Raw genomic sequence first — 14,322 nt, 5'->3', positions numbered from 1 at the left:
GACTAATAAAGGTTATCTTATCTTAATTTGAAGACATGCTACCAAATTTAAATGCTGTGGATTTGGAATCTCTTTTTTAATATCAGAACCAGGGTTGAAAACAAACAAAAAATATATATATATATATATATCAGACAAGTTCATTGGTTATTGATCGTCAGGTGTTTTATGTTTAATTTTGTGCTGTTTTTATGTGTGCCTTTTCCTTGTTTCTATTAACAGTCCAGTTCCTTGAGAATCAACTTAGCAAATAACTAAATGCAATTAGGAAGTCTTGCTTTTCTGAGTTAATGAGCTATCCCAGAGCTCATTCTAGGGAAGCCAGCCTCATATTGCTGGTTTTTCCCCACCAGCAACAACACACCTGACAGGTTCTGCTCCATATGTTATCGCCACCTGTTTGTAAATGGAATGGCTGCAAAAGTGTCCTTCATCTGATTGCCTCATTTAGGTCAATCAGTCTGTGAAGCACAAACACCTTGGTGAATAGATCAACAACTGGATTAGTGGGCTGACAGCAGCCTTTTTTGGAAGGATTTAACTTAATGTTGTAGTTGTATTCAAAATAACTAGATATAATTCCTACTTTAATGCTGACCAATTTTATACAATAATAGTTAAACAAGAGGAGGCTGAAAGGAAACTGAAGATCATCAGATAAGTTTGAGTTTAGAGAAAAGCAAATAGTCCATATTTTGACGAGACAGAAGTACTTTAATAAAAAAAAAGGAAAAAAAAGTGGTAGTAGTCAGTCATGCATCAGCCTCCAAGCGCCCCTCTCTGGTCCCACCCCACATTCCCAGAGAGAACACTGATCTGTATTCAAAACACACAGGCCAACATCAATAGTCTCTAGAATCATAAATTTGGGCGGTTATGTAACTTTCTGCAGAGACCACATGCAGCCAATAAAGAAATTGATTGGACGAATGCCCAAATGACAAGGCAGATTAGAGGACCTAAGAAGAGTTGCTTTGTCAGGACCTTTCCACATAAAGTTAGATAATGATCAGGCTCTCTCATTTACTAATCCTTTCACTGCTAAAATTGTGATCACCAAACATGTTTCTCAAAGTATTGTATAACAGACAAAATATTGGGCTGTTGACTTAATATGTGCTCCAACGGCCTTTAAGACAGCGTGCAATACAGATTGAAGTGTTCAACAGACAGGCTCCCCTTGTGCATTCAAAGTATTTGGGGTAAAGCTCAAAGACGGGGTGCCTAAAGATTTTCACACTAAGCAGCCTCTATAATGGAGCCTGGATTGAAGCTTACACCCTCTGAGAGCATTATTGATTCTTCTTCCAACTAAAGTGACACCTGTTACAACCCATTAAAAACAAAATACTTCTCTCACTTTATCCTGGACCACCTGGAACCCACTCAAGGACCCATTTGGGGTCCCAGGAGCCCACTTTGAGAACCTCTGCAATGGGGCAACAAGAGTATCCCTGTAACAACTTCCTTTACCCCTCTCCCGGAGTAAATGCTGCAAAAGGGATAAAGAGATAAGGCGAGAGTGGTGAAACTCTTGGGAAGGGTGTAAAGGAGAAGAGGAGGAGGGGGAGGTGGACACGGGGAGCTGGAGTCCTACTGGATACAAAGAAGGCTAAAGGGCCACTGCAGACTGCTGTCAAAGTACTACAAACAAGGCAGGCTCCTGGAATTCCAAACTGGAATGCCAAGAAACGCAGAGAAAGGTTTGGGAAATGCACGAGATTCACTGCACGAGATTCACGCACGGCTTCTCGACGTGCCTGTTCGCCTCAGGACAGGCCAGCCTGGGGCATCTTCAGCGGAAGCTTTCCACTTGTAGGTTTACAACATGGTCAGTTCAAGTGACTGCCGAAGAGCGGCGCAATGAATAAACTTTCCAAAGTTCAATGACACACCGTTGTCAAAGAGGGAGGCAGGTCCCGCACATGTCCCGAACATTCATAATGGCTTGTGTCATCGTTAAACTTTTACTACACGTCCACAATGAGCACTCTTCTGACACGCACGAGAAGCATGCTCTCGGAAACATGCACCCACCTTACAGCGAAAGCACCTCGGGCAGGCTGCGACCCTCACACGCGGACGGACACGGAGAGCCGGGGCAGGCTGGAGATGAAGGGACTGACGACAGCGTTGGATCAGGACACGCTGGTGAGCATTCCGGAGTGAACCGCTAGAGACAGAGGAGGAGAGGAGAACGCAAAAACAGTGACTGTAAAGACTGCAGGGCACTCGTCATCTCATGCGGCTAGGGGAGGACTCTCTCTCTCTAACACACGCGCACGCTTACAAACACACCCTCGCAAACGACGCCTCCCATTTATATTAGACCACGCCCACTAGAGAGACCCGATTAATGCGGCGTTCAGGTCTAAGTGGGGGAGGGCGTGTTCAGAGGGTTCCCGTGGTTTCTGGAGATGTATGTTACACTAGAACTTGGCGTTCAGTTCTTGCTGTCAGGGAGCACACGGAGGGGATTATAGAGCCGGAAATGCTATGTGCGGACATAACGTCATGCTGTCGGGGTAGCTCGTTTTCTTGTGTTTGGGGACTCTAACGTTTGTGCCCTTTAATGAATGAAAATAAAAGACAAAAACAGAGTTTCTGTAATTCCAACGAGCCTGAAAGTCAATATTTAACATGAGCACCTTTATTCTTTAAGCAAACCTGAACTATCTCTCTTTTTCCTGTAATTTCTTTAAGTAGCATTCATGAATAGTTGTATGGGCTTCTTGAAGGATATTCAAAGCTCTTCTTTGGATGTTGGCTGCCTTTTGGTCTGGTCTCCATGAAGATGATTCCACATGATATATTGAGATCTGGGTGCTGGGGAGGCCAATCCATGACAAGAACTTTTAGTCCAGTTCTTGTGTGATTTGGCATACCTCAGCCTTTTCTCTCTGCTTCTTGACAGACACCCTTCTGCTGAGACCAGTACCAATAAGGCTTCAGTGAAGAGTAAATGGATCACCTGTAGGGCCTGTGTCAGATCTTTGCTTAAGCTTTTTGTTTTGTTTTGTTTGTTTGTTTGTTTTAAAAAGGACATGATTTTCAGATACTGTTCATCTGCTGTAGATAATTTTTTTGGCCGCTTGTGCTTTTGTCCTCCACTTGCAGAACACACTGCACACCATGCTGTGATATACCAATTTTTCTGCTAATAGCTAGAATCACCTTGTTGGTGCCTGTCAAACTGTGCTATATTTAGCATTTTCTGTAGATTCAATTAAAGAAATATGAAGAAATACCTAAAGATAAAGTTCAAAATTGATTATGTGCTAAGTTGTCTTATATATAGATACAACACTGGTTCGTTCCTTGGATTAAGTGCCTTTTTATGCTTTAATGATTCCTCGGTTAGTTTTAAGTGGCTTGACCAAAAAAGAATCCTTTGAAAAAGATCAGTTGAGTTAAAAAGCAGTCAATGTCCAAAGAAAAACTGTCAAAGACCCTTAGAAAGGGGCTGCAGCTGCAGTAATGCAGACGCTGCACCGGTCCGTCGTGGTGAAGAGGGAGCTGAGTGTAAAAGCGAAGCTCTCAATTTACCGGTTGATCTACGTCCCTACCCTCACCTATGGCCACGAGCTGTGGGTAGTGACCGAAAGAACGAGATCACGGATACAAGCGGCAGAAATAAGCTTCCTCCGAAGGGTGGCTGGCCTCTCCCTTAGAGATAGGGTGAGAAGTTCGGCCATCCGGGAGGGGCTCAGAGTAGAGCCGCTGCTGCTCCACATTGAAAGGAGCCAGCTGAGGTGGTTCGGGAATCTGACAAGGATGCCCCCTGGGCGCCTCCTGGGTGAGGTGTTCCAGGCATGTCCCACTGGGAGGAGGCCCCGGGGCAGACCCAGGACACGCTGGAGAGATTATATCTCTCGGCTGGCCTGGGAACGCCTTGGTGTTCCCGCGGATAAGCTGGAGGAGGTGGCTGGGGAGAGGGAGGTCTGGGCCTCTTTGCTTAGGCTGCTGCCCCTGCGACCCGGCCTCGGATAAAGCGGATGAAGATGGATGGATCGATGGATGGATGGACCCTTAGAAAGCTGAAACTGAAGCCTGGGCTATTGCTCTAAATCCCTTAAAAATACAAGAATACAAGTCTAGCTTTTTAGAAGCAAAACATAAAGAAATGAAATAAAAGAAGCAGTACAGCATGTCAGTGTTAGGCCTACAGATTAAAGTCTAAAATTACTTGTCAGGACTGAAATAGTGAACCATGGTGGCTGCATGTAAAGAGTGCTATTAAAGTGATACACCTGCAGCCTAAAGCTAAGGACTCCGCTTTTAATTAGAGCCGTGCTCTGACAAGCACAATCTGAAACAAAAACACCAGTAGCTGGAAGGTATGTAAATTGCACAACTGAGGGTCAGATCTCATTCTAAGTTATCTCTCAGCACTGGTGTGTTTTCACCCCTCTGAGTTTCCCCATATTGCATAAGAGCTTCTCATGTTTATGTTATTGAAAGCAACGTCAGTGTTGCAAACGTAGCTTGTGTGTTTTTGTAATGTAGGCTGTTAACTACTTTAAAACATACACACACTTTTTAGGCAGACTGTAATGCATCAAAGAGAACAACTTGAAACGAGTGCCCCACCCCTTCTGTCTCCACCAGGAATTAACCAGTGTTCAGTTCATTTTTATGCATACATAAAGCTTGAATAGCTTCATAAGTGATGGGAAAACCCCATAAGAGTCTGAACTGCAAGAACTCGTCAGTCCTGAGCTGTTTGCATATGCCAGGACTTAAAGAATAGACACTGTGAAGCCACCCAGTCACACACACTTACACACGCTGACATACAAGCATGCAACAAAGCATTCGCTTTATGTCTGTCATTTGAGAAAAAAGTAAACACACAGTGTGCTGATTTTACGTCATCAGACATTCAGCTTCACACAGGCCTTTTGTTTAAATGATTGATCAGATACATAGTAGACTAGCCAACACTGGAAAACAAAAAGAGCGCAACCCCTGCTGATAGTCAGCGTGTCCATCACTCATAAGTCGCCGAGTCGAAACTAACAAAGCTGGGTAATATACACCCAGGCAATTAGTGAAGCGTTTATTAAAGTTTCTTACATGATTATGGACGGGCCACTATGGAGGGACATAAGGCCATGGTTAGTACTTATTAGCTATTTATTTTATTATTTTAAACTTATTGTGCTGTCTTTGATCCCTTTTCCATTAGTGAACATGGAGGCTGTCAGAAATCTAACCCTTAACAGGCTCAGGCCTACATGTTACCATTAATATGTAATGGTTAACAAACACAAACCCAGCAATGAGGAATAAAATCAAGAACCAGAGTCAAACCTGAATGACTATATTTTTGTTCGATTATGTGGCGTAACCTTCTGGTAATTCTTGATTTGGAGGTTGTTTACGTTGGTAGGCTGGTTAAAATGGTTTGGAACGGCAACAAAGGCACAAGCCCGAATACACGTACATGCTCAGAACAAAAATATCACCCGCAGTAACCCACCCACTGACACACAGACATCCACCCACTCAAACACACCCTTTCACATATTTGTAAGGAGGATTAGAATGGTTGTAGAGCGAGCATGAATGCGAACCCACTAAAGAGTCTGTGGTCCCAGCAGGAATTTACTGCTCTCTCTCTTGGCCAAGCTCACCCTTCTGCACTCTTGATATTTTTTTCTCCGCCGTGAAAGTTTCAATTAACCTGTCTGTCTGGGAACACCTTGAGAGAAGGCATTTAAAAAGCCTCAGTGTTCAAATTCTGCTAGCTTTTACACGACACTTGTGGCGAACCAGGATGTGCGTGCACAAAATATGCATTTCTAGTTCAATTTGGAATAAAATCTGGATGTTTGCATCATTCATTTGCATCTGAGGGGTGGGGGGAGTGAAGCGGCACAAAGTCTAATGTTTCAGGATTCAGGAATACAGGAAAGGTTCAAGTTCTTTGAGAGTAATTTTGTGTGACCACATAGTGATGAGTCACGACCATGAGCTGCTGCCCGGAATAGTAGCTCATCTGTGGCGTGGCAGAGAGGTTACAATATGTTTCATAAGGACTGCAGGATAGCCACAGTCTTCCAGCGAACCACAGTGCTGGGAATGGCACAGACACATCGGGAGGTGGGGTGGGATGCTTTCCAGGGCAAGGTTCATGCTGCCATCTGCTAAACCTAACATCTGTCTAATTGCTATTTGAGAGGTGGGGCACATATTTTCATTTATATAATCAAAACAAAAGACAGTAGCAGGTAAATTTTTGCTTGATTACAAAATGTATTTATTGAATCAAAAAAAAAGGTAAACAAAATTAACCTTCTCCATAAAACAATGTGCACTTTAAACATAAAAAGCAATAGCTTATAAAAACGTTCACTCAGTAAGTGGAATAAAGCAAATCTATCGCAATGATTTACAAGATATACACTTCGGTAGGCTTTTATTTTGTAGCTCCCTCCCCTCCCAAAATTAAGTTAAAGTTTACCTCTGAAGTTATAGAATTTTGCATCATGCATGAAGTAAACACAAATTAAAGTTAGTGTCTATAAAACTAGTTAACCCCCTTTACTCAAAGACTCGAAATACACAGCAGCAAACATTTTACCTGAATATGGAGCGTAAGCTTTTCTTCATTCTAACGATGATCCAGCATGGACTTTAATCGTATCTAATACAAACTATTTAATGGCTCTCACTCATAGCTATGACCCACTAAACCTCCCCTACATAGCAGAAAGAAATGCAATAATGCTTAAATTATGACATAAGCTTTACTAAAGCTGGTTTTAGATTAACTTATCGATTTAATACACTAATCTCTTTGCTTTTTGTGAAACCGTTCTTATGGTTTTTAATGAAAATGCTTCAAAATGTTGAAATGTCAAAAAAACCCAAAAACTATTTCAGCTACAGTATGTACAGTATGTATTTATAGCAAATGTTAAGGCTATGCTTATCATGTTTTCCACCGTGAGTCAGAAATATCACAATATAGCATCTACAGATTTTTAACAGCAGCACAAATGAAGGTTAGAAGCTTAAACAGGAGCACAGTGCACTAACAGGCACCAGCCAGTTGTTACAATATGACTCCTTAGAGTCTGAACTGTGGAAGTTGGCATTACGGACGAGATCTCCATAAAATAATACACTTAAAGCACTGCTCACGGACCTACTGTTTTCTTAAATATACAAAAAAAATTGTTTTAAATAATGTTAATTGTTACAATAAAATAGGAAGTAGTCCAGAATCTGATCAAACTTATTGCACCTCACATCGATTTTTTTTAAACAAACAATATGTGCATAACACTGACTTAGCATTAGGCATATAAGGCATTTGAAACCTACAGTGGTAAAGGCAAATGGAAATGATCACAACACAAAATGATATGAAAGTCTCATATACTATTACATTTTGCTTTCATTGGCACAGATTTATGTCAATGCTCTAGTTGCGCCTTGTGAATTCAAGGGTGGATGGCAGCGGATGTATTTACAAACAGCAATATGTTACAAAGGTGGAAAGGAACATTTCCCAGCAAGCTACTGTTTGTCAAAGCGGAACATAAACTGCAAACCTTTCACCTATCGCACCCTTTGTTAGACAGATTTTGCAGGTGTTTGGCTACTAACACAGTGAGGTTCTTCTTGCTAGAAGAAATGTTTAAATCCTTCCTCATTCATAAGTAATTATATCCCCGCTTTGCTGTTCCTTTTAGAACTACACCAATGTACGAATGAGGCCCAATATTAGTAGTAAGAGGTGTGAATCTTATTCTGAATTATTTATTTTTACTTGATTTTTCACAATTTCTGCAGTGCAAAAAAATATATCAGACAGCATTCACTGAAAATGCAACTCAAACTGTTTTTCCCCAAACACCTGCTGTAAAAGCACTATGGCAAAACACAGAAACTAAGACTACACTTAATCTATTATTTCTTGTTGTGGTGATGCCGGCTCCCCCTCTTACTGCTCAGGGATTGTTGAGGAGCTCGCTTGGATCGTTCCCAGTTTGCCGTTCACTTGAACCGTCTTCTTGGGAACTGCGACCTAGTTGAAAGAAATTGAACATGTCATTTTATTTCTCCACTGTGATAATGACAGGAGCAACAGTTTGAGGCAACACAACAACATGTGATCGGGAGTTCTTTGATTTTTCGCCCTCTTGATGCTATTCAGTCGCTACCATTGTTCCTTTCTGGTATAAACAGGGCAAAAATAACAATTCAAAAGTTTCAGAAGTCTTATTTTTCCATAGCTGCTGACCTAAAATTGAACTTTATCCCCTCGAAAATACTCATGGAGCAGTACAGTATGGCTGTCAGATTTATCTTTGTACGTGTTACAATCTGCAACTCATTTCCAGTTTCCTGGCTACTAGACCGCAGGAGATCTTTGTAGTGCCGGTGATGTCTTCCAGCAAGGGAAGCTGTGTGAAACCAGACCAAAGATGTTTTTCACGAAACTGCTGCTAATATAAAGCAAACAAAGGTTGTTCATAGTTGTAAACTTCTCTATATATTTTTAATAGTTTTACCTTTTTGAGCCTCTCAGCCGCAGATCCAGAGCGGATCGCCTCCAGCATAGCCTCCCTGGCTAGAGCAGGGTTCCTGGGGGCGTTCGCATTCGAATGTGGCACAGAGCTAGTTTTACCCTGGGGCAAGACAGGGGCAGGAGGTGGCGGTGCAATCATCGGTGGTGGTGGAGGTGGTGGGTGCGTAAAGAGAGGAGAGGTGCAGGTCAAATTCTCGGGGGAAGAGGGAGAGCTTGGACTGCTTCTCTCTTCTTCAGATGCCAACTTTCTGAATTTCTCAAGCTCATGGGCAGCTACAGATTTGACCTGTCACACAGAGCGGTGAGACAATGGTAACTGTAGACATGTAACCATATGGAAGGACAGCTGCTCCCATATGAGTCTCTGACACACACTCCTGATACACCTGATGCATAGCTAGAAAGACAAACAAAGCCTTTTCTATTTTCTTGTTAGAGACATTCAAATTTATATGAGCACTCATTACTTATTTTATAACTCCATTTAATATACATATTCAGTCTGTTTACCCTCCTTTTCAAAGAAGTACAACAGTTTTGTTTTCCGACTAAGTCATACAGCATTCCAGAGATTCCAGATCTGGCAGGGAACCTCCAGAATAGAGCCACAGATGTTTCAGCAGCAGTAGCACATTTTCTGCCTCTTTCATTCCACTCTGGTACGCAAATGTGAGCAAACCACAGAACGCTTTCCAAAAGGGTGGATGAAAATAGACACATGTGCTAGCATAACCTGCATTGCAGTGTAAGCTGCTAATGAACTAATAACACGAGACAAAGTGTTTAGCATTTACATTCTAATTTAAGCTCTTCTTGACTGTAAATGTAACGGGTACACATGCTCGTACTGTGCAAAACCATATGTGTACAACATAAAATGATATTATCAGCTTTGCTATGTATTACATTTGGCATAGCAACATGCTCACAACAACAGTTCAAACATGCTGATGTTTATTAAGTACATACAGGATATTTGACCTGCAAATGGCACTCAGAAATCACAGGGTATAGATAATATTAGGAGTTATGCTCTGCGGATATTAAATAACTGTATACTGGATACATTTTAATCTGCATCCAAATGGTGAAAAGCATTGTAACTACATGCTAAAAAGAACAGCATTTTATATATTTATAAGGAAGTGTTTTTTTATACATGCATAAATGTTAAAATAATAACTCATACTTGTATGTTTTAGATCACATCCCTCTTACTTCCACCCTGGATATCAGCATATAGAGATCAATGATACTTCTTAGCTGTTAGGATAATATTTTACCTTCTTCAGCCTGCCGGTGTTATTCTGGGCTCTAATGGCAGCCAAAAGAGCAGACCTCTCATTCTCCTCTTCAACATAAGGCCCTTTCTTTAAGGAGCTGGGGCCAGAAGTTGATATCTAACAAGGCAATAAAAAAGGAGAAAATCAGCCAACATTATTACCTAGCTTGTTTAGATGAACATATGAAACCAGATAGATGGGCAAAACGCTATCCTACAAATCATTTTATCTTGAGCTCACTTTCTTCAGCCTGTCTTTGCCTCCACCTGTCTGGATTGCCTCCATCAGACTGCTGTGCAGAGACGTCTCTTTCTCAACAGATTTATGGATCACTGGTCTGAACTTTTTAATTGGCCCAAACACCGTCACACTGCTGTCTGACACTGTTTCAGGCAGTTGAGATTTTGAAGCTGTCTCCTCTGAGTTCTGTGAATTATAAAAACAATTATTTATAGTATATTTTCAAGATTCGTATGTTGTAATATTAACAGTATAATCCAGGTTTTACTTACGTTTGTCTGTCCTTGAGATATGGTCTTTGGGGCTGTTGGTGGTTTGATATATGAGTTTAGGGCATAGCTTTTTGCTGGGCTCGGACCTCCAAGCTGATGTTTGACATTATCTTGGTCATTGGCAGTTACTTTTATGTTGGTGGATCCACTCAACTCAGCGTGATTATTCTTGGCTGGTTTGGTTTCCAACATATCAGAACTTCTTTTGGTGGCTACAACACCATTTTCAAATCCACCCCTGTTTGCTTCTCTAAAATCTTTCTGTTGATCTGACATATACTCTGGGTAGCTTGTAGATCTTTGAGGACCAGGATACCTGACTGCAGAATTAGAGCTATTCTCCTTATTCTCTAACAAAGATGACAGGGAAGATTGTCGCGGATTAACTTGCATCGATCGACCTGATTTCTGGAGGTCAGTAGTCGGTGTCTTCAGGGAAGCAGAGCATTCAGGGCTGTTAGGGACATAGCTGGGTTTCGCTAAGGTCTTTGGGGGGTGTTTAGCGATGGCAGACGCTACATATTGGCTTGAGGTTCGCCTGGGCGGTCTGAGGAAGGACAAGTCTGGAAGTATTGAAGGAGGAATGGTAGGTTTGTCAGCTGGGGGCTGAACATTTTTGGGTACTGAACTTTTGCTCCCCACCTCAACACAGCCTTTGTCTGGAACTTTGACATTCCTTATAGGCTCTTTAGTTTCTTCTTTCACCACCTCTTTAGGTTGGATTCTCTCTGGAGGTTTAGAAACTGTACTCTGTGTTGATTTCAGGTACTCTGTGTTACTGGTCTTCAGTGTAGTTTCTGTGACTGCTGTAGAAGCACTTTTCAGTTTGTTTTTGCTCTCCTCAGCTTTATCTTTGCTGGGGTTCACAGGAGTGTCTTGTCTTTCATTTGAGCTCCAAAAAGCTTTGGCCTTCCCAAGAAGAGGAGAACCCTCATCAGAATTGATCTGTGACTCTGAAGACCTACTGACATTATTCCTGGAGATACCCTCTTTCACCATGTTTCCCTGATCGTCGATCTTAATGGCACCAATGGTAAATCGAACACCTGACTGTTCTTTAGCAGTGTTTATAACAGAGGGCTTGGGAGGGATCACAGTGAAGGTTTTCATACCAAATCGTGATGTGACGTTGCGAGTAATTTTATTATGTGAAGTAGGGAAAACCCTATGCGTCTGTTCATCTTTTTCCATAGATACTGGTTTCTGACTTGCTGGTGGAAAATCCGGTTTCTTCTTCTCAAAAGACTCAGCATTATATCTCACAGGGTCAGGCAGTATCTCAGCGCTCTCCATGTTTTCGTGCACGTCATCATTAGATTTAACAGCCGATATTTGCTTATCTCCTTTCACGCTGTTGCTATTGACGAGATTCATCTCTTTAATTTTTTTCTCCTTTATCTTTTTTTCCTTTCTGTCACACACAGACTTGCTCTCCGCTGGTTTAGTGTACTGCTCAGATTGAGACAAACCCTTAGTATTTGTATGGTTTCTTTTATTATTGACTGCTTCTGTATAAGCATTGTTGTTTTTGTTCTCGGGCTCCATTCTGGACTTGTGACAAAAGCCATGTTCTGTGATAAGATAAGGGAAGAAAAATTGTAGTAAACATAATACAGAAAAGCAAACCATTTTAAATCTGATGCACTGGTTGTTTTTCCTACCTTTGCTGCCAGCTGACTCCTTCCTGGTAAATGACTTCACCTCATGTTCAATAATATTATGATCATAGTCCTCCAGTACTTCATCTATGGCTGTAACTGGCACATCCAAGTCCACTACAGACACTGGAACCTCATTACTGTCACTAGACATGGTATAAGGAGCCTCTTTTGCTGAGATTACATCTTCATGGTCTGCAAAAGAGTGACAGATCCAGGTCTTAATAGGTAATCCACTTAGTGTGGAAAAGTCGCTTCATGTGGAGTATCATGAAGTGTTGTGTTTTATGTTATATAGAACATTTACAGGATTACTTCAGTTGATCCAGCTACAGTAGTGTTATGATGATCAACAGGTTAAACCCTTTAGGAATTGTTTTTCAATTTCAGTGCTGGATGTATACATCTCAGTGAAGACATTTCTATTCAGTGTAGCTTATATTTTTGCCCCTTTTACCTGCAAGGTCTGCTTCAAAATCAGCCAAAGTCTGATGGAGCTCGGCTGCGAGCTTTGGATCATCTTCAAAGTTGTTTTTCAAAATCACTGACTGCGACTGAGGGCTGATGTCTTTGTGCCTGAGAAGGGTACATAAAAAGAAGTCATCATCATGTATATTACATACACATGTAAATATAATCACGTAGAGACCCTTATCGTTTATAAAAAAAAGTCACTACTGAAAAGACTATATAGTAAAACCCATTACTTTAGTGATGCTGTTATATTCAGCACCCTTTGCTTAAGTAATCTGCCTAAGAAATCAAAAGGGTAAAGGCAGTTCAGAAGTAGAGGAAAGAAAAATATGTGTAGACTTTAAGTGTTTAAAGTCACATTTTATTTTCACTGGAGTCTGCTGGCTTTGAAACACGCAGCTGTTAAGATATTAATACCACAGTTCAAACTTCCTGCACTCTCTTCAGTGGTTCAACAGAGAATTCTCATGGGTTAGTGGCATATTAGCCATAACAAATTGCATCAAGAAGGCCAACCCAAATAGAATTTATCTTCTAAGAGACTTGGACGGGTCCTCTTTTCCTCAATAATTCTGAGAAAACTGGGTTATAGTGGTTTCCTGGAATAATGAAGAGCTGGCAACATCAGGCCAGAACCTGGATTCATAAAATTTCTCTGAGTAGGGGCATCAATCCAAGATCCCTGGTCTGGGTAAATGAGCGTATGCTTTTCAAAACAACTTAAAATGTGAAAAGGGATCTGGAGCAGCATTGATTTTTCACAGACCTTTGATTAAGGGCTTAAAACCATAACTATAAAAGCCCAGAATGCAAAGCTGACTCAAATATACTATGGTAGGAACTGCTCTTGATTTTTACTGCTGGCTCAATAACAAATATCAACTTTGTTAAAATCAAGTTGGATAAAACTGTGACAGTTTGTTGTAATAGCAGTTAGGCTAGCTTAAATGGACAGCTCAGTGGATTAGAGAAGATGAGCTAATATTGACAATAAGATTAGTAAGTATGGGAAAGAAGTCAGGTCGATAAATGAAGTAAATGCAGATTTCTTAATTAGTCCCACCATCTTGAATATAACTTTAGTCAAATTCTTTATATGCAAATATGAGAAATAATTTTGTTGTGAGTCTCATTTAAACTGCCCAACCCACTTTCTTGGTTCCGTTTTCTACCTGTGTACTGATCCCCAGGTGGCACATCCCTCATCGCTCTCACTGGAACTATCTCGCACTGGCCCTGCCGGTTTCCACCCACTACTTCCATCCAGAGACACGCTCCCATCGGGGGAAGTGGGTTGGGTGTCAGAGGGAGAACTGATCATGCCCGAGTCCTCGCCCTCTGCCATACCTTCAGAAGCAGCGTAACCCTGGTCATGCAGGCTGCTGCCGGCACTGCTGCTGCCCAAAGACAGAGTCTCGGCCAGAGGTGCTTCAGTTTCTGGTTTCTGGTCACTGACTGCAGAGTTCTGAACAGAATGGAGCCAAGCTGGGAGAGAACAGAAAATCTTAGCACTGGGACTGACTGTTATCGCAGTCAAGAAACATTAGATTACAGAACAGTAAGGCCACAAGTGTTTTAATTAGGAAGTGCATTATAGTTTCTCTGATCAACAAAACTTAGAAGATTAATGATGGCTAAAACCTTCTAAGTGAGAGGAATAAAAACAAGAACAAAAAAAAGCACAAGCTACAGAACAGGCATGAAGATCAAGAGACGGTAAACATGGAGGGAAAAAAACCGGGTAAGTATTTAGTTTAGTTTCAAGATTTCATTCTGACATCAAACACACACCCAGACACACCCACACACAGATACACATGCACCCAAGCCAAAAAACATAAGCCAAATATGTT

At 41.4% G+C, this 14,322-nt stretch overlaps 2 protein-coding genes across 10 annotated transcripts in view; both read right to left on the bottom strand.

Annotated features, from left to right (window-relative positions):
- Nucleotides 1-2,295, bottom strand: part of grb10b (growth factor receptor-bound protein 10b) — a 72,895-nt gene extending 70,600 nt beyond the window's left edge. For all 3 annotated transcript variants that reach the window (XM_004568048.5, XM_004568049.5, XM_004568050.6), the window contains exon 1: nucleotides 2,038-2,295. The gene's annotated coding sequence lies outside the window, so the exon portion shown is untranslated. The remainder of the gene's footprint in view (nucleotides 1-2,037) is intronic.
- A 3,950-nt stretch (nucleotides 2,296-6,245) lies between these two features.
- cobl (cordon-bleu WH2 repeat protein) overlaps nucleotides 6,246-14,322 on the bottom strand; it is a 65,369-nt gene continuing 57,292 nt past the window's right edge. For all 7 annotated transcript variants that reach the window (XM_004568042.5, XM_004568046.4, XM_004568045.4 and 4 more), the window contains 8 exons: nucleotides 13,642-13,954; nucleotides 12,453-12,571; nucleotides 11,999-12,190; nucleotides 10,338-11,908; nucleotides 10,066-10,251; nucleotides 9,826-9,942; nucleotides 8,526-8,828; nucleotides 6,246-8,038 (listed from right to left, as the gene is read on the bottom strand). In XM_004568042.5, the coding sequence (XP_004568099.3) occupies nucleotides 7,955-8,038; nucleotides 8,526-8,828; nucleotides 9,826-9,942; nucleotides 10,066-10,251; nucleotides 10,338-11,908; nucleotides 11,999-12,190; nucleotides 12,453-12,571; nucleotides 13,642-13,954 (2,885 nt within the window). In that variant the 3' untranslated portion in view covers nucleotides 6,246-7,954. The remainder of the gene's footprint in view (nucleotides 8,039-8,525; nucleotides 8,829-9,825; nucleotides 9,943-10,065; nucleotides 10,252-10,337; nucleotides 11,909-11,998; nucleotides 12,191-12,452; nucleotides 12,572-13,641; nucleotides 13,955-14,322) is intronic.

The sequence above is a fragment of the Maylandia zebra genome, linkage group LG11 (genome assembly GCF_041146795.1).
Source record: "Maylandia zebra isolate NMK-2024a linkage group LG11, Mzebra_GT3a, whole genome shotgun sequence".
NCBI lineage: Eukaryota > Metazoa > Chordata > Actinopteri > Cichliformes > Cichlidae > Maylandia > Maylandia zebra.
The sequence above is the reverse complement of the archived record's forward strand: the minus strand, read 5'-3'. Positions and strand labels throughout refer to the sequence as shown.